At 34.1% G+C, this 21,471-nt stretch overlaps 1 protein-coding gene across 1 annotated transcript in view; it reads right to left on the bottom strand.

Annotated features, from left to right (window-relative positions):
- The window catches only part of ADAMTS6 (ADAM metallopeptidase with thrombospondin type 1 motif 6), a 263,654-nt gene that overhangs the window by 32,943 nt on the left and 209,240 nt on the right, over nucleotides 1-21,471 (bottom strand). The window contains exon 21 of the mRNA XM_081054061.1: nucleotides 1,989-2,118. Within this exon, the coding sequence (XP_080910187.1) occupies nucleotides 1,989-2,118 (130 nt within the window). The remainder of the gene's footprint in view (nucleotides 1-1,988; nucleotides 2,119-21,471) is intronic.

Below are 21,471 nucleotides of genomic sequence, written 5' to 3'. Positions count from 1 at the left end.
AAGAAAACTGTCAGCCTAAATTTTCTTTCACATACTCTCTTTATCTTTTTTTCAAATTCCATCCTCTGACCTCCAAACTTAAAAAAAGAAGTCAATAACTTTTTATTTCCTACAAAAGGAGATAGGAAACCTAATTTTAATTATGTATGTTAATTAAAAAATGTCAATTATCCTTAAAGTGTGAAAAACAAAACCAGAAAAAAACCACCAAATTCCCATGTAATACCCAAGCCTACAACATATGGGGTGGAATGGCCAACCATTGAAATCTCAAAGGTTGTTCAAATAGCATTTAAGCTTAAACAAATAAAAAAGCCAAAGCCAAAATAGAATAGGTGTGACCAGGCCCACTCAGATGCCTTACATGGCTGATCAAATGCCCAAACATAATACTTATAATCCTGAGTGTCAGATAATTAGGTTGATGGGTTGAGACTCATAATTGGATGAAAATATGTTGAAGTTACCACAAATTTACCCCACGGTTTTCGAGCATCACTTTGCTTTATATCGTTTTATAAACATATAAAAATAATTAGCAAAAGAAAGTGAAAAAAATTAAATATCTTGTTTTGTAATATATATCATAGGTCATATTTCTATACTTTCCCATGTCTGGATTTTAAGGAATAAGTTACATGGTGATCACATTTCAAAAACAAAAAAGAGACACAAAATTTAAAAAGTTTTAGAATAAAAACTTCTATCACTCTAGACTCCTTGTGCTCCCTATTTGGTAGCCATTGCCCTAAACCTTTTCAAAAGACTAGTAGTGAATATCTATCTCCCTTTGAGATTCAAATATTCAGGCAGACACTGAGTTTGAATAATGAAAGTTTATAAGGCATTATTGTTTGGGAACAAATATTAAGAAATGCATCTTGCTTTAACTGTATTAAAGAACTGAATTCCTTATCCATTGTAAGTCCCTGGATTTTGTGACTTCACGGTAGTCTTTTTTAGAAAAGGAGATTACTTCATTATAGAGCTTCCCTTTACAGTTTTAGAGACCTTGGGATGTATATAAATTCATTTGATTACTCTCTTTTTCTTTATCAATTTCATGTTGGGACAATTAGTTAACCGGGGGGGATAATGGTTACTCTGAAAGAAGAATGAAATGCCATTCACACATATTCTGTGTTGCAGTTGTCAAATAGGCAAAATCCCTACAAAGTTCAGCATTTTCATGAACAACTCACCATCTTTGTTTTTTTTTCACCTAACCATTGTCTTTTGCTCAATCAAGAAGCCTTTCTGTTCTTACAGATGATCAAGTGTGATTCACTAATAGCAGGTCTCATAGTTTAAAATTTTAATTCTTTAAAAGTCATAAGATGAATTGATGCTCTCCTTGTGCCTCCCTCTACAGTGAGCTGTAACTGCTACATTAATCAACCGAAGGAGGCTGAAGTCAACCTCTGTGCCTGTGCCCGACCCTTAGAAGATACAAAAGAACTTTAAAGTGGGTCAGCAAATTAAAGCACTGATATGCCATTGCAGAACCTTTCTAAACCATTTTAAAAGTCTTTAGGCCTTTGGGGAAATATCTGGAAAGGACAGGACTGCACACCAACCTACTGTATTTTACTTGATCTAAGATACCATTAGTTTATGTACTATTAAGAAAGAAAAAGGAATGCTGAGTGTTATTGTAAGTTAGTTGCAAGATGAATCCCAATTTCAGAGATGTAAAGTGTGAAAAGACGGGTGGCATAGAATAGTGAAATATGATACTTTCCAGCACTGTGCCAGGATCAACCTACCGAAGTTCCTGCTTTAAAGGAGTTAAATGAAACCTATGGATAAATAGGAATCTTTGCTCAATGGACAGGGATGTCAGAATTCCACCCTCTGTGATGTTTTATCCCCTTTTCTTAATTTAATTTATTCATATCATATGAATGAATATGTTTCCATACGTGAATAGCTAATGTTTTTCTCTATGTAGTTTGAGAAAATAATTCTCATTTCTTTCTCTTACTTACTCAGGTGGGCAGGGCTCAGTGTTGCAGGTTCTTTGATTTTCAGGTGGCTTACTGTCAGGGTCACAGTAATTGTTCTGGACAATGGAGTTGTCATCCAACCTTTTACAGACCACCTCTTGTCTTTGGACACCTGGAGAAAAGGAGAACATCATTACCTGAGGAGTTGTTTACTGTCCACTAAGTTAGGTAGGCATAGCTTTCCTCTGTGGGAATCAACCTCACTGGATCGCGGCTCTCTTATCTGTTCCCGAAACACTTGACTGCTTCTCTAAAAAGGAGAGAAGGCCTGGTCATTATACTGCAAATTTAGGCAAAATTATTGTTCTCGTATTTAGAAACAACTGTTTTCAAGCTCAGGAAAGAAACTATTGGTAATTTTAAACAACTGGTATTCCCATTAGAATAATCTTCTTCGTGCTTTCCTTAAAAAAACAAAACAAAACAAATCCTTCATTTTCCCTAAATGTCATCAGATAAAATTATTAATGTACGTTTCAATGCAAAACAATGGTTGTATATCTATTTAAAAACAAAATGATAGAGGGACAAATTTACTTTTTTGATGTTTTGTAGGATAAGTCCCATTAATTTAATCTTTGTTAGGAACACATCACATTCAGACATTTTATTTTTTTCTCCCATTTATAGACTTATATTTCTAACAGCCCACAAAGTCTAGAATTTAAAGATTACAGTTAAGCAATTTTGGACTACAATCCATTAGTCTATTTGCTTTAACAGAAAAGGTCCCCTGTTGATTAAACCATTGTTTTATATATATATATATATATATATATATATATATATATATATATTTCCTAAAATTTTAACTTATAAAATACTGATCTCATTCTTAAAAATACTTAAAACTGTTTGCCACAATTGAAAATAGTCTCATTATAAAACTTGTCAAATTCTAAATATGTTTATTATTTATTGCCAGAGAGACATCCACCACAACTTGCTCACATTTCACAAAACACAAAGACACACACAAACACTCTTATTTGCAAACATCCCTGGTGAATAGACTTCATGTAGACTCATTTTCTCTTTAGTGTCGAGGAATCAAAAGAAGTAAAGATAAGTATATCAAGATGTCAGAGAAAAACTCAAACTATAAGACAATGCCAAATGTTTCAGATCATATAGAGGTAGCAGCTTACTCCTGGGGTTGAAATCAATGTACAGACTGAACTATTTGCCTACTCACCACCCCTTCTCAATAGCAGGAAGGCTACGTTACCCAGAAAGAGTTGTACAAGTAGCATTAGCAGTACTTAGGAAACCACAGATCCACACCTAGCTAGTGCCATACAAACCTTTAGGTTTTTTGTGGGTTTTTTTCCCCAATTGCTTTTAATAGTACCCTAAAGAAAAGAGTTTGATATCAAATTAGGAAAGTCAATGTGAAACAGGATCATTTAGTAAAGGAAACTGTCACCTAAAGACATGCATACCAACTGCCTCCCCCAAGGTCCCGAAAGAGTCATGGAAATTCTGAGTTGGGAATGCCCCAGTATCATGTTTTGCACACTTTTAACTAAGCTCGTTGAATTTAAAGCTAGGAAATCTATTCCCCTGTAAGGGAAAACTATTAAGTCCTGGAGCCTCCATGAAGGTGGAGATCAGTTGAAGAAGGTATATTTTATTACTTGTGTGAGTGACCCAAGGTTCTCACTAGTGAACGACCTTCAACAACCTCTAAGGTTTTCCTATATTTAGAGGTTTAAAACAGAGCCAAATGACTTACTAGCAAAAGGTCTTAGAGTATGTATTGTATTCATTCCCTCCTAACTCCCAGAAAAGGCCAAACATCTCAGTTTATGCGACAAGGGTTTGGAATTTTTTAACTATTAAACTTTAGATTTTTGAGGGAAGAATGATTCACATCAGGCATAGCTGTGATCCATTCACAGATGTTCCACAATATTCATCAGATATCTCCCCATTGTGTCATTCCAGTGGGCAGATAACTAAGTCCATGTGATCTACCTACAGAAAAATCTCTACCATTAGTCATAGGATTCAACTCTCAACTGCCACAGTGGCTCAGAATATCCATCCACCGGGTTGCAACATTAGGGAGAGCAGGGGATTATTTTTATTGGTCAGCATTGCTCTTTTTATTTAAGTCATTCAAATATGATTATACTTGGAGAGAAGAGACTCAAACCACCCACTTACATAAAAGACAACTTTACCCAACTTTTATAACTATGTTTAATAATAAAAACAATATGATTATACTTGCAACAAAAGTTGGCATTCAGTTTAGTATCTTGCTTCTTTTTCAGAAAAAGATAAACATTTTCAATACTAGAAAATGGAACCGATGTTGCTTTGTATCAGTGGCTAAAACATTCAGTTTCTACAGGTTAAGGTAAAATACTACTTCCTTTAAATTAACCCTAGAATTGTTTATTGGTTACAATTACATTAGTTTTAAAAAGTAGACTTTAGTGTAAAAGCAAGGCCTCTGCAATTTGTATCACAAATATTATTAGAGGTGAGATTTATATTTCATTTTAAGATAAATTCTAGCCACGTATGTATCTTGAAAAAAATAGCTATATAACCTTTATTGTTAAAAATTTGAAAAATATAGAAAACCACAAAGAACAAAATGAAAAATTATCCACAATCTTATATTTTCATTCTTGACCTTTATTTTTTAAGGCTATTTGTGCTCTTTCGTAGGATCCAGTAATTAGTTTAAAATTACATACTACACAAATCAAAAATGCCAGCTAAATGTGGTTGGCAGGTTCTTCATTCATTCACTCATTCATTCTTTCAACAGAGAATAGTTACTACATACAAGTCACTGTGCTTCTTATGAGATACTGGGCTGGGTGCTAAGAATTATAAATTGACTTAATTTTGGTTATGCCTCTCAGACTTCTTAAAAACTAGGAATTAGGGTATTTTGGGGTGCATTTCAGTTTTACAATTTTAGAATGCTATTTTTATGAAGTAAAAATTAAAGTCCTTGAATACACAGCTGAATAAACAAATACTCTATATTTTAGGAAGATGCCTTTTTCTTCACATTCATCTTTTATTAATTTTCTTCTAAAATGCTATATTAGACAGTGGTATTTCACACTTAAGAACTGACTATACCAGTAATCTATTCCAAATCTTCCTACAATAATGAACTATCTTCCTCCAACACCACACAAATCTCCTTCCAACTTTTACCCCCACACTTGGCAGGTTTACAGGTTGTTTTTCTTTTTTTCTCTTCCTTTTAAGTCAGTGGCAACAGGATAACTCTCTAAACCAATGCACCTAATTGGACAGATTTTTAGACACATACTTTTGGAATAAAAAAAAATGCAGCTTTTAGCTTTAGAAAGAAGAAAATACCGATCAACTGGAAATAATCTAAGCTAAGTCAACGAGAGAAATGATTGAGTTTAGAATGTTTCTATGACCAAACCTCTTGAACATAGCTTCTTTTAAAGTAATCTGTAAAACATTGCTATGAAGTTGATTTAAACCCTGTCGGGAATAATTACACCCAGTTACACAAAGCCACTATGCTTTCAAATCTGAAGACTTATAGTTTATAACCCAAAACATAAAATGTCCACATGACCAGTCAGTATAGGCCTAATTGAAAACAAAATTCTAGTGGCTTTTAGTGTCCATATATCCCCTGGAGATATGCAGATGTTCTGCAGAATTTAATTAGTCAAATTTAAAACTGCTCTAATTGTATTTTATTCTTAAACACCTAACATTACGGGTATGCAAACTCTATACGTATTCTTTCATTAAATGCAGCCGCTCTACTATGCTTAAAAAAATTAATGGTTTCATATTATAAAATTTAAGTATAAAGATGCCATTACCGATTCCTATTTACTTTAAACTCTCTAAAATGGATATATCCTGTTTAGAATCTTTTGATTTGCATACCTTTAAAGAAACAAATATGATGGCTCTTAATGTGGAAAGGTAACCCTTACTTTTTGTCTGTAAATTTAAAATGATCAGATCTTAGATTTAATTTTCTGCCAGTAGTTAAAAGTTACAGATGACCTGTTTGCCCACCAAGGGTTCTCTCGTCCAATGGGAGGAAGAAGTACCCAGTTTGAACCACTGCTCTAGCTACACAAGAAGTGGCTTTTAACATTTTGAAGCATATACCACAGGAAAATGAGCAAGAAGTCCACCATGCTGTGAGTCCTGGATGGAACCTTTCATCTGCTGTGCTTACTCTGGGAGCTAGTGATGGTTCACGGGAAGAACATAAGGTCTTTGTTCAACAGCTACAGTCCTAGGGCCACTCCTGAGTTCTCACTTCAGAGACCACAGTTCCTATTCATTTCTCACCTCCTTTTCAAGTCACTCCTTTACTTCCTTTGTAAGCTGCTTATGTTCCCATGTCCTATCTCTCTCTTCTTTCAGATAATGACATAATTTTATATATCTGGGTAGCAATATTTGCAATATATTGCTTTACTTGGGGCAGTTCACTGTCTAAAAGTAGAGACAGTGCTTAAAATGCACAGAAATTACCACTTGAATTTCACTCAAAACAGTTATTGTGTTAAACCAGGAAAGGTATGGGGAGGTTAAGGGCTACAGGAAGACCTTCTAGGTCATCTCAAATCTAATCATAAGACCCAGCATTTCAGTTCTAGACCATTGAATTGGTAAGCTAGCAGTCTATAACCACATGTGAATGAGTTAATGAGAGAGAGAGAGAGAGAGAGAGAGAGAGAGGGAAGAAGAAATTAAAGGTATAAAAGTATCCTTGGGATTGATGAGCTAACCAAAATCTAGATAATTTGAACTTAGTGGTGTAGCACACTATATCATAGCAGTTTTCTGAAGTGGAAGAAGGGGGAAAGTAGTGAGTAAGTCAGAGCTTATACTAAAAATGTGGTTCGTGGCTAAAGCAACAATTTGCTTAACTACAGCATCCAAAGTAGCTAGCAACCAAGACGAGACTATATAACCACAGTATACAAAGCATATGGCCAGCTATATTAATTTAATCTCAATCTTCAGTGCAGATAGCATCCAAAGAACAACAAATGCCAGGAAAAAAATGTCTCTCTGCTCTGTCTTTCACTGCTGGAATCTGGCTATTGTGCTGTGTGATTATTGGCCAGACACAAGCATTGACAGAACAGAGCAAAGCCCATCTGCCTTGGATCTAACAGCTGGCATCCAGGGTACCAGTCAGCTCCACCCATATGCTTCCTTCTTCTAATAAGCCTCCTGCTAGTTTTTACCTTTCAAAGGCTTTCTTTCTCTGCCTTTCCAGTGTATTCCCTTCTGTGCTAGCAAAACTAGATGTCCCAAGGAAACAGGACTAAGGAAAACGTGGCTCCAAAAATACTGTTAGTTTTCTAGAGCAGTGGTGTTTAGTGATAATGATGTGGAGCATAAATATACTCCGTTTATCTGAAATCACACTATCCCTGGAGGAATTCCTACTATTCATTAGATATTAAAAGTAATCTCTTCCATAGAAAGTATCTAACTTTATTAACTCCCTGAATTCATCCTATGTCTAAGGCATGTTTTTTTTCATTATCATATGGAGGAAAATGAGTGAGATAGTCTTGACCACAATAAGATTACACTAAAGTGGGGGTGGATAAGGCAAGTGTCATTACAATTCTAATACAGAAGCTACCTTAGCTAATAAAATAATGAATTCCAGATCTAATATTTTTAATTTTATAGTCCCCTATTTTGTTATATTGTTGTCTGATTTCTGTTTCCCTGATCTTCATTCGATCCTAAGAACTCTTTTCATAGCCAAATGTCTATGATGTTATTCCCTTTCACTTTATCTTGTTACTATATTTTTCCTCACTCCAATTTCTGTTATGTTTAGTTACCTCTTTTGAGTTCTAGGCAGTTTAGGTAAATGACGAAAGGTAAGTTTTCATTCTCCTTTGTAAAAGGAGACAATCAAGTTACAGACAACAGTTTAGCAGTTACCAGAGGGTAAGGGGGGAGGTAAGGAAGTAGAAGAGGGTAAAGGGGGTCAAATATATGGTGATGGAAGGAGAACTGACTCTGGGTGGTGAACACACAATGATATATATATATATATATATATATATATATATATATAGCTATATAGCTATAGATGATACACAATTGTACACTTGAAACCGATATAATTTTACTAACCAATGTCACCCCAATAAATTTTTTAAAAGATTAAAATAAATAAATAGGATTGTTTTTTAAAAATTACATGATTTCTAATGTTTCTCGAGATCCAAAATTCTAAAAATTCTATAAAGTTATATATATATAACTTTTTTATATATGTTATATATTATATATTATATATGTATTTTCCTTCTATGTCTGCTTTCCCCCTGTGCTCTACAGAATAATAAATCTGGAACACAGGCACTTGTCAGATTTCATTTGGTTTTACAGTCTTGTTTCAGAGCTTGAGTTCTTACCAGCGTGGGGTACAGAGCAAGAGGGCTGGACATGTCAAGAGGCAGAACACTGACGAGAAATAGGAACACGTGAGAGGCAAACTTCCTAATATAAAAAATTAACTCAAATTATAGTAAAAAGAATCTCCATGATCTTTAGTAGGAGCTTATTTGTTTTTGATACTTTATTAAAACTTTTTTAGAGGAAAAATGCTGACAGTACAAGAAAGCCATCACTCACTGTGATGGATTTATTACCAAGACTGAAGTTTTTCTTTCATTATATATAAAATCCTTTTCTTGGAACCAAAAAGTAAATATTACAAATTCGAATTATAATAAGGACACAATCATGAACAAGCTACATAGCTTTTAAACGAAACTCTTCATTTTGTTCCAGTAAAAAAAGTAGAAATAATAACATCATAAGGTCCTATAAAATCAGAATGATGATGCTTATCATTATAAAAAGCTTTATTTTTTTCCAAAAGTTTTTAAGACATGATATCTGGTAAAGATACATAATATTATGATGGTTAAAAATTATATTTGGGACAGAATTTTTGTCAAGTGAAGCATAACCTGCGACATATCGATCATTAATACAATAAGAAGGCACTCAAACTTTGGTTTTAGTCTTACTTAACTTTTTAGTGAATAAATATGTATTTACACCCTAATCACATTAGAGAATATAATCTCTAAAGCAAGGGTGTCCAAACCGCGGCCCGTGGGCCAATTGCGGACCGCAATCCATTGTTAATTGGCCCGCAGCAAATTCCAAAACTATATTTAGTTTACTTAAATAAACCAGGTGAGGCAATACGTACTTCACCTCGAGTGAGTGGCCCGGCTGTTTGTGCATTTTACCGCATATGGCCCTTGGTAAAAAAAACATTGAAAAAAGTTTGGACACCCCTGCTCTAAAGCAATAGAAATGAGATGAAAGAGGAAGGAAAACAGCACTAGAGGAAATGCTCTAGGCCAGCAGAGATTTCTTGCCCTCAGTTATAAATCCTGGCATTAGAGAAAATGCAAGTCACAACATGCAGGGGTAAACAGTAAAAAATGTCAGGTTATCAAACTAAACATTCATATATAAGACTTGCTAGAAAGTCTAGTTAAGACTAGTTAGAAAGCTTAAATTATATTGAAAATACGCAGGAGAATATCAAGAGTTTTTAAAAAGGGTATTATATAGGGAAAGCCATATGCTTAAGGAAAAAGATAAATACAGTTATTATGGACAAATAAACAAACAAGCATATTAACTTCCAGAAGTGTGAACCAGCCATGAGCATGAGTTTATTTAGAGGTTACTCCTCTCAAGGGTACGATACATGAGAATCAAGCCAAGTGCAACTGATGGCTAGAGAGCGTATATTTTTGGGAGCTGTGACGTTCTCAGATACCTTGTTATGATACCTGGTACAACTAATCCCGTATGCTAAAATGTACTCTTCTTTTTTAACATTGAAAATGACCTGAAAGAAAGGGATGGTGGGAGAGAGTGAATAGGGGAATTCCATGGTCAATGCAATGATAGACTGTTGTCAGTTTTACAAAAATTTTCTTTTTAAAAGACCAAAGAGAAAATTAGGGAATAATAAATGAAGTTATAACTCAAGTCACTTTTTACAAGGGACTTGTATTATTAAAAATATCACAATGATCTTTTTTATGTCTAAGTTTGGTATATACAGGAATCAAACTTAAAAGGACCCTCATAGTTTCAAACAACAGTACAGTACAAAACCTCACATAAATATAAATTTCAGAGGGAATTTTTCTTAAAAACTAATTACATCACTATGTTTCTTCAAAGGGAAATAAATGACAATGAGTAAAGGGCTTTCTTCAACTTAAAATTTCCATCTGTTATCTTTTACTTAACTTTTGGATGGTAATTCCTAAATCAAATGGAAGCAAACTTAATTATAAGATTCAACTTTTTTATGTCTTTCACACTTAATTTTAATCAAGTCTATTTTGTATCTTAATAAACACTCGCAGTTTGTTTTCCTCTGCTCCATTTGAGCCTCCTCCACTTTGAGTTTTGGTCACAGTTACATACACTGAACATGTCCTTTATAAGCTGGACAAGTGTTAGTCATTGTTATTGTTATTATGTCTATAAAAGTCAAGTCTCAAAACCCTTCTTGACCATTTTCAGTGATGTTAAATGTGATAGTCACTTAAAAACTAGCAAAGAAATTAAAAGGACAGCTGTACAAATAATTTCTGTGATTTGCCTCTGTTTTATCTGGTACTTCAAGAGCTGTTCTCTTTTAGTCAGGTACTAGTACTGGCCTAAAGATTGCATTATATTTTCTCAAATAATTGCTTTGGAAAAAAAACAATTTTAAATTTGCTATTTTTAGAATGGACTTACTATACTTTTAAGTGTACATTATGTTTCTGTTGTATCATTCCTGAAAACAATAAAATATATAACATGAACATACAATGTTTCCACAGAAACAATGCAGAAATATCCAACTTTTTAAAGGAGCTAAGATAATCTGCATGATAGCTTCATTAAAATAAGTTGAAAAAATATGTTATTAATAAATAGAATAGTGTAGATTATTACATAACTTATTAGGTAGTAAGTTGCAAAGAAGAATTTGCTATCAGGGGCTCTTTTAAATGTATAGATTCTTTTTTTCTTTCTTTTCTTTTTTTTTTTTTTTTTGCTTAAATCACCCATCAATGTTAAACTCTTAAACTGAAATAACATAACAGAGACAGAGGAAGGAACATCATCAGGAGGGCACATCAGGAGAAATATTTAATATAGATGTGCCTATATTAAATATTTAAGGAATACTTAAGGAGAAATTACACGTTAGTTAAGACCTGTAGTTCCTTAACTGGAAGTGCAGAAGAGCCTCATTTTTAAACTCTGAACATCATCAAGACCCTGAATAAGGAGTTTATATGCATTTTTTCCTCTTATGAAATGAAATTCAACGTCTATTAAAAGGAAGTGAAATGATTAAGTTTTATCCAACTTTAATAACATTCACTTTACCCTAAATGAAGAGCTCTCAAACTTTCTTGGTTTTTACAGCACCCTTAGTGCCCCAGGAATTTTTTCATAGAGCCTACTAGGCAGGAGAAATTAAGTAAGTTTCACTTATTAAGTAGCTAAGTCCAAATAACTTAACAGTAATGATTTGTGTGGTGTACAACCGAAGTTACTCTGTTTTCACTGAAAATATACAATCTAGTCTGAAGGGCCTCTGTGAGTCTGCTGCAATGTCCTGGTGCCCCCATGGTACAGTATTGAAAACGTGGCTATAAATCAGGAAAATACAAAACAGTGGTTGGAAACAATGTAAAGCATCTTAAATCTTTTGAAAAAGTAGAGACCAGTTCCAAAATGTATAAGAATCCAGGTGATTCAGGTGAAATCACAAAAGGTAAAATAAAAAGAATATGTCTTAGAAGAAACATGTAGAATATCTTTTAAGTTTATATGCTATTCACCCACATGCACACGTACACACATACACGGCTTAAGATGACATCCAGGGAACATACAAGAAAAATTAATTAGGCTATGTAAATGTAAGAGAAAAAATAATGATAACATTTGAAATGGTCAATGACAACTGATCATACACATTCTTGAATAACCCTATAGTTTATGTAAGAAAAATCAGTGCTCTTTGATCTTTAAACAAAAATAAAATTGCTTCTAAAAATAAACCTGCTCCCTTCCTCCTTCTCCTCAAGCTAAGCATACCTATCTTTTTTTCCCTGAGATGCTAAGCAATAAATGTTTAGCAGAGATGTCTTTTTGTAAGCAGAAACTTGACCAAATTGACATTTAAAATTTTTTTCCAATTACAGTTGACATTGAATATCATTTTATATTAGTTTCAGGTGTACAGCACAGTGGTTAGACATTTATATAATTTACGAAGTGATCCCCTGGTAAGTCTAATATCCACCTGGCACTATACATAGTTATTACAATATTATTGACTAGATTCCCTATGCTGTACTTTACATCCCCATGACTATTTTGTAACTACCAATTTGTACTTCTTAATCTCTTCACCTTCTTCACCCAGCTCCCTCAACTCCCCTCCCATCTGGCAACCATCAGTATGTTCTCTGTATCTATGAGTCTGTTTCTGTTTTGTTTGTTCGTTTATTTTGTTCTTTAGATTCCACATATAAATGAGATCATATGGTACTTGTCTTTCTCTGACTTTTTTCACTTTGCATAATACCCTCTAGGTCCATCTGTGTTGTTGCAAATGATAAGATTTCATTTGTTTTTATGGCCGAGTAATATTCCATTGTGTATATGCAACACATCTTCTTTATATAATCGTCTATTGATGGGCATTTAGGTTGCTTCCATATCTTCGCTATTGTAAATAATGCTGCAATGAACACAGAGAGGCATACATCATTTTGAATTAGTGTTTTGGATTTCTTCAGATAAATACCCAGAAGTAGAACTGTTGAGTCATAAGGCAGTTCTATTTTTAATTGTTTGAGGAACCTCTATACTGTTTTCCATAGTGGCTGCACCAATTTGCAATCCCACTAACAGTACATGAGGGGTCCCTTTTCTCCACATCCTTACCAACACTTGTTGTTTGCTGATTTATTGATGATAGCCATTCTGAGAGGTGTGAGGTGACATATCATTTTGGTTTTAATTTTGGTTTCTCTGATGATTAGTGACATTGAGCATCTTTTCATATGTCTGTTGACATCATATTTCTCCCTTTTGGAGAAACGTCTATTCAGGTCTTTGCCCATACTTTAATTGGACTTTTTTTTGGTGAGTTCTTTATAAATTTTGGATATTAACCCCTTATTGAATATATCATTGGCGAAGATCTTCTCCCTTTCAGTAGGTTATCGTTATGTTTTGTTGATGGTTTCCTTGCTGTGCAAAAAAAATGTAGTTTGATGTAGTCCATTTGTTTATTTTCTCTTTTGTTCCCCTTGCCTGAGGGGGTATATCCAAAAAAATATTTCAAAGGCCATTTTCAAAGAGTTTACTGCCTATGTTTTCTTCTAGGAGTTTCATGGTTTCATGTCTTACATTTACGTCTTTAATCCATTTTGAGTTTATTCTTGTATATGGAGTAAGAAGGTGGTCTAGTTTCATTTTTTTGCAGGTTATCTGTCCAGTTTTCCCAACACCATTTATTGAGGAGACTGTGTTTATTCCATGGTATATTCTTGCCTTCATTGTCATAGATTAATTGACCACATAGGCATGGGTTTATTTCTGGGCTCTCTATTCTGTTCCACTGATCTACATGTTTCTTTTTATGTCAGTATCATGCCAGTTTGATTACTATAGTCTTTTAGTATAGGTTGATATCAGGGGGCATGATACCTCCAACTTGGTTCTTCTGTCTCAAGATTGCTGTGGCTATTTGCAGTCTTTTGGGGCTCCATATAAATTTTAGGATTATTTGTTCTAGTTCTGTGAAAAATGCCACGGGTATTTTGATAGGGATTGCACTGAATCTATAGATTGCTTTGGGTGGTATGGACATTTTAATGATGTTAATTCTTTCTATCCATGAGCACAGTACATGCTTCCATTTATTTATATCTTCTTCAGTTTCTTTCTTCAATGTCTTTTAATTTTCCAAGTAGAGGTCTTTTACTTCCTAGGTTAAATTTATTTCTAGGTTTCTTCTTTTTTTATGCAATTGTAGATAGGATTATTTTCTTATTTTCTCTTTCTGATAGTTCATTATTGGTGTACAAAGATGCAACCAATTTCTGAATATTAATTTTGTATCCTGCTACTTTACTAAATTCATTTATTACTTCTAACAGTTTTTTGGTGGAATCTTTAGGGTTCTCTCTATATAGTATCATGTCATCTGCAAATAATGACAGTTTTCCTTTTCCTTTTAAATTTTGATGCCTTTTGTTTTTCTTGTCTGATTGCTGTGGCTAGGACTTCTAATACTATGTTGAGTAAAAGTGGTGAAAGTGGACATCCTTGTCTGTTTCCTGATCTTAAGGAAAACGCTTTTATCTTTGAGCATGATGTTAGCTGTTCGTTTTTGAGCATTATGTTAGCTGTGAGTTTGTAATATATGGCCTTTATTATGTTGAGATATGTCCCTTCTATTTCCAGTTTGCTAAGAGTTTTTAATCACAAATGGATGCTGGATTTTTGTCAAATGCTTTTTCTGCATCTATTGATACGATTAAATGATTTTTATCCTTCATTTTGCTTATGTGGTATATCATGTTCATTGATCTGCAGATATTGAACCAACTTTGCATCCCAGGAATAAATCAAACTTGATCATGGTGCATGATCTTTCTAATGTATTGTTGAATTCAGTTTACTAATATTTTGTTCAGGATTTTTGCATCTATGTTGATTAGGAATATTGACCTATACTTTTCTTGTAGTGTGTTTGTCTGGCTTTGGAATCAGGGTGATGCTGGCCTTGTAAAATGAGCTTGGGAGAATTACCTCCTCTTGAATTATTTTGAAATAGTGTGAGAAGGATGGTGCTAATTCTTCTTTGAATGTTTGGTAAAATTCATTGATGAATCCATCCAGTCCAGGAGTTTTGTTTTGGGGAGTATTTTAATTACTGATTCGATTTTGTTAGTCGTTATCAGTCCATTCAGATTTTCTGTTTCCTTTTGACTCAGTCTTGGAAGATTATGTTTCTAGGAATTTATCCATTTCTTCTAGATTGTCCAATTTGTTGGCATATAATTGTTCATAGTACTTTCTTATAATCCTTTGTAGTTCTGTGTGTCAGTTGTCACTTCTCTTTCATTTCTGATTTTATTTGAGTTCTCTGATTATTTTTGATGAGTCTGGTTAAAGGTTTTGCAATTTTGTTTTTCTTTTCCAAGAATCAGCTCTTGGTTTCATTGATTATTTGTACTGTGTTTTCAGATTCTATGTCATTGATTTTCACTTCTACCTTTATTATTTCCTTCCTTCTATTCACTTTCAGGCTTATTTGCTGTTCTTGTTTTAGTTCCTTAGGTGTAAGAGTAGACTGTTTATTTGAGATTTTTCTTGTTTCTTGAGGTAGGCTTGTATTTCTATGAATTTCCCTCTTAGGACTGATTTCACTATGTCCCATAGATTTTTGAGTCGTTGTGTTTTCCTTTTCCTTTGTCTCAAGGTATCTTTTGATTTCTTGCTTGATCTCAATGTTAACTCTTTCAGTGTTTAGTAGCATGTTTTTAGTCTCCATGTGTTTGTGTGATTTCAGTTTTCAAATTGAGTTCTTTGGTATACAATTTTTGTACTTCTACACAAAGAGGAAGAAAGAAAACCCTAGAAAAAAAACAATTCGGAGAAAGTAATCAGAAATGTCAATAGAGTGGGTTGCAGGACAAAACTGTATATATTTAGAGCATAAATTTAAAACTAATACATGCAGAATGAATATGTATTTCTGACCTTTCTTTGAACCACGAAGAAAGCATCCTTAAGGCTTATTTAGTAACAGGACAGGTACAAAATTAAAGGCAACAGTGCAGCATCAACTCTCAGTTAATTTGCTTTGGAAGGTTTTGCTTTAAAGCCTAAGAGTTGTATTAAATAAGAGAAGGGGTTAGGGGGGTTGTGGGGATACAAGGGAATGGTTTGAATACTGGGAAATGAGGGCACATTCAGAAAGATAGGAAATTATCATGAATACTGCTGCATTTTACAAAAATTCGTTCTCCAACAAAAAAACATTTTCTTAAAACAATAGAAGGGCCTCTCTGATTAAAATTATAAGTCCCAAAGAGAAAAAAAATGTTTGTTATCATTTTTCATAAATATTGAGTTACAACAGGTCACATGCCTCTTATATTCTGACTTGTGGGTCTAAATTGGAGTTGGTTGTGTATATAATCACTTACTCATTTTAGCTCCCTAGGTACCACAAAACTTAAAATAAAAATGAAGAGCTTTCAAAATCTGTTTAGCACAATTTCACTTGATCTTAGCCAAAAGGCTAAGAAACGATATTTAGCACAATTTTAGTCAGTTTTAAAAGCATTAATTAGATGCTTATAAGTGATCTATCAGATAAAGAAGAAAGCATGTAAATAGACTATAGAAGCAGCTTTTTAAAGGCATGTCCAAAGCCAATGCCAAAACTAAACAAAATTATGAAATTGGCATTATACCACCTTTTTCATTCCCTTCTCTGATGCTCTCTCTACCACCCCAGATACTTATATCTAAATCTCATTAACCTTTGCATTCAACTAGTAGCCAATTAATAACAAATATGTGAGTTATTAATAGTAATGCTCCCAGAGGTATTTGCATCTGAATGTAAATCATTTGAAGACTAAATAAACTTTCAATCAGTCTCAAAGGCAGTACTTCTCAACCTTAGCTGTGAAGAAGAATTACCTACGGAGCTTTTAAAAATCTGGTGCCCAGGCCACACTCCTAACGAATTAAATCATAATCCCTGGGGGCAGGGCCCAAACATCAGAATTATTTAAAGTTCTCCAGACAATTGCAATGTGCAGCCATAGTTAAGATGCACTGTTTTAGGGAAAACATTTGAAAAAATGAAATTTCAAGCAAGCGAAGATTTTTTTTGAATGGTGATATATCATATTGCTCTGTTGAGGCTGCCAACTACTGAAAAAGCTCTGTTCAAGATAAAGAACCAAGATAAATTTTTAAAATGCTACATTTTAAAAATCACTAGGGATTCAATTTCTAAGTCTATTTCAGCAAGTTACTTCACTCAAGTTTTACCTATAAAATAGGAACAATAATAGCACTGACTACTTGTCTCCTGGTACTCAGGATGATCAAATGAAACAGGGCACCAGAAAATGTTTTATAAAATGTAAAATTTTATTTATTATTACACAGCTGAGCTGCAGAACCATTTATCATTAAAAAGACTGGCTATAATGTGGATTACAGCTATAATATGGATTATTTCCTAAAATATTTATCACTTTGTAAATAAACATTAGCTTTATGAAACCTTAGGTGTCTAACCCAGTGATTCTCAAAGTATAGTTTCTCAACCAGTAGCACCAGCATCCTCTGAAAACTTGTTATAAATGCAAATTCTTGGAATCTAGGCCACGCCTACCAAGTCAGAAACTGGAGGCAGAATTTAGCAATCTTGTTTGAACAAGCCCTCCATGTAATTCTGATACATGCTAAAATTTGAGAACCACACATCGAGCCAAACATTAGTAAAAAGAGAGTATGTATGACTAAAATCAAAGGATGAACATACAGAATTTGTTATTTGAATCTTTAGAAATCAGAGTGCAAAGGCACAGTAGGATAAATTACTAGTACATTAAAAAATCCTCCCAAATCTTTGTATTTTAAAATAATACAATTCTCATTATCCAGCCAAACTATCAATTAACACATTAATCATAAATATAATGGTAGTGTATAAAATTGGGAGCCAGATAAATTATAGAATATACAATACTTTGGATAATAAATTAAAAAAGAGAAAACTCTAGCAGGAGTAATAATGGTTCAGAAAATAGCCTAGTTTTAATTCACTGAGCTTGGATTTCTCTCAGAGGAAGAGTCACAACTGTATATTAAAAATCACATTTATCCTGAAGACAACACCCCACAGCATTTCAATGTTCTCATTCAGGCTAAGGAAGTGTTTCATCACTGACTCAGAGAAAAGACCATAACTTGGATTGAATCACCAGCAGTGTTTCCTGCAGCATTAGATTTGTCATTGGGTCTGCTAAGCAACAAAAAAACAGTCTCAAAACTTATCTTAAAAGATCTCATAAGAAAAAGCTATCAAATTCAAAGTCCAAAGGTCTTGCCATTAAATAAAACACATGCAGGACAGTGATAGGTAAGGACATTGGAGAGGCTTGTGAGATTGCAATAGAAAGTTCTTTGAGATCTTTCTTGTTTTCTCTTTTTCCAATTTAAAAAGTTCTCAAGACACCTAGCACCACCCTGGAAAGATGAGAGTGAAGTATCCCAATGGAGAACTGACTTGAGTATTCACCTTTAGTTACTTAGTGAAAACTAGGTAGAATTGACTTTTTTCTTTAAGATTCCTTAAATAGATGAAGTTCCAGTTACCATTACCAAGCAGATGACTCAGGCTGTCTCTTTGATCAAGATATCTGAGTCCTAAGGGATTTTACTTCCCTCATTCATAAGCTTCCTGTATTTAAATAACTTGGGGTTAAAAGTGGGGGTATGTGTAAGAAGAATAACTCCAGTAATTGATACCTGTACTTTATGTTTTAGGAAACATTTTCCACCTATTCAAACTAAAGAAAACAAAAGAGAGAAGCTTGGTTTTACTTATCCATGCTAATCAAAATTATACTGTCTCTCCCTGGCAATCCTTTTGCCCCATATCCTAAGAAAAAACAGCAATTCTAAGCTCTCATGTTCCATACTGGAAAGAACTAGCACAAATATATAATTGCCAAAATTATTAATTCTTTTGCTCATTCACTCATTAATGAATATTTATTGAGTGCCTGGTATCTTCCAGTATCTTGCCATAGGTGCAAAATGAGTCTGGAAAGATGCACAGACTCCAGTGGGGAGGACATGATTCTATGTATCTGGAGTGCTAGGTTTCAGTTTCTCTGTCAACCACGACGAGTGGTACTCAAACTTGCGTGAGCATCAGAAGCACCAGGAGAGCTTGCTAACACAGCTCGGGGGCCCAGCACTGAGACTTTCTAGTCTGTAGATTTGAGTTGCGAAGAGTGGAGCAAATTAGGATTTCTAACAAATTTTCAAGCGATATTGATGCTGCTGGTCTAGGGATCACACTTTGAGAACCACTCACCAAGACAAATGGGAGCTCTTCACACTATGCCTGCCAACTTTCAAGCACTGTACATCTCTCTTCCAAAGAAGGCAATGGCCCCATGAATGCTGTTCATAATCACGTTTAACTGAGAACTATTCTAATTCCCAGAACCACCTCAATATCTAGGGTCAGTGACTTCAGAAGAGAAGAAAGAGGTATAAATAACAGAGAAGAGAAAATTCTCATTTTGGGGGTTTTTCTTCCTCCTTTTCTTTTATCCCATCTCACAAGAAATCACTTTTTTATTATGATTTCTTAATACAAGTGTTACGGAAAAGAAAAACACTCATTTAGATTTTTCATATTTCTTTACTTTAATAAAACCATTGTTTTTCTTCTAAATTCATTTTTTATGGCCCTTTTTTTTCTTTTTTGTTGGACTATCCCCTTTTTGAACAAAAGAATCATAGGGTTAGAAGGAACACTAAGAATTCAGTTAATCCCTCCTTGGCCTCAGACAAGACTGTGTCTAAACCATTCCCAAATATAGCAATTTTCAGTACAAAGATGAACAGGCACTAAGAATTTTCCATTCAACATTCTGTCACATACTTGAAGATGCTAATACACTTTCTCCTTAGCATTCTTTTCACCAAGCTAATCAACCTCAACACTTAGACTTTCCTCATTAGATTTCCTAAACTTTAAATTAGTTTTTCTTCTTCTTTCATAAGTCTATCTCACTTTACCTCAGGGTCTGAATTATATATGTACTGTTATCAGGAAGACTTTTTTGGTATGTGAAAAGGGGAAAGTTAACTTATAGGTTGAAGAAAAAGGAACTTAATTGAAACAAATATCTATCTATAAATGCCACTGAGGAATAATAGAATGGCAGTCATTTGAAAAATTAATTTTAAATATCTTTTATTTTATTAAAAGAAATAGTAATTCCCTACAGTTTTAAAAACTTTACATTACAAATCACCAGCCATTTCACAAATAAAATGGATGGGAATTAGAGATCCTTTTAAATATACCACAAATTATACATAACCATGTTTCATGATACTTCACATAGGAGAAAACATTATTACTCATTTACTTTATGTTTTCTTATTTTGTATGGTGTTTGCTACTGAATTTGGAGTTGTAGTTAATCGATGATTAATTCTATATGAGTCTAAAAATACTGAGTCTATTATTTGATCATCATTTCTGTGAAAATAATTTCTCTGGTTTGAGCCTTAAGGATCATAGGTATTTAGAGATTCACTGAGTATAGGACAAGATAGGATGTTAAAGTATGTTTCCAAGAAGTTTAGAAAGTAAAACTAGGCAATACATTGGAATATGGGGTAAAAATGGGATAATTCATTTTATTTCAATTTCTCCCATTCTAAATGTCATTATTCAAAATTCAATCTTTGCTTTCAGAATGGTGAGGTGCTTCAGTCCAGCCTAAGCCTAAGGGATAGGTTTGTTTCCTTGCCTATTGCAATCAAGGTGTACGGTGGAGGCGATGCATTTAGTCTCCAGAGAGAAGGAAGATGCTGCTTGCACAGCACTTCTACTCACCAGTCCATGCAGCAGCAAGGGTGTTGGCTTTGAAGGAAGCCAACTGTCCTGCTCTCCCAGCCAGAGGTAAAGAATTGCATTGGTGGCCACTAGAGGGAGGAGGATTAGGAATAGAGTAAATTGTGGGGAAAAGGCACCCATGAAAAATGCACATGGGACAACCAACACATCACCAACCACCGCCTAGCAGCTACCTTTCTGAGGGACTATCATGGGGGTGAGCATACACCATTAACCCACAGACCCAGACACCAGTAATTATTGTAGTATCCCAGTATATAGCCCCTTAACTTTGATGCCAGGAGAAGGGAGTTTGAATAGGATTGTGGGAAACACACAAGCACACAAACACACAAGCACACAGACATACATTCTCATCCCCCATTACAAGAAGTATCTGTGTCGTCTGATTCTTGCTCATTTTCTTATTTAAAACTCTTGATGTTCTTTACCAAGAATGTGTTCACGAAAAGCAAACTGCCCACCTTCAAGATAGTCTTGGGAGAAGCACCAGCAGAGACACTCATTGTGCCAAGATGTATTTTACCAACAAATCTGTACAAATTACATGAAGTTAAAAACAAACGGAATATAATATAATTAAAGCAAAGTTTCTTTTGCTAAATTACAGCTTGAAGCAAACCTGCAAGAAATGTTTCCAATTAGCTTTTTTAGCAAACACAAAGTATAGCTCAGAATATGTTTTAC

Source organism: Rhinolophus hipposideros (assembly GCF_964194185.1).
Source record: "Rhinolophus hipposideros genome assembly, chromosome: 7".
NCBI classification, from domain to species: Eukaryota; Metazoa; Chordata; class Mammalia; order Chiroptera; family Rhinolophidae; genus Rhinolophus; species Rhinolophus hipposideros.
This window is presented reverse-complemented; position numbering and strand designations above follow the sequence as displayed.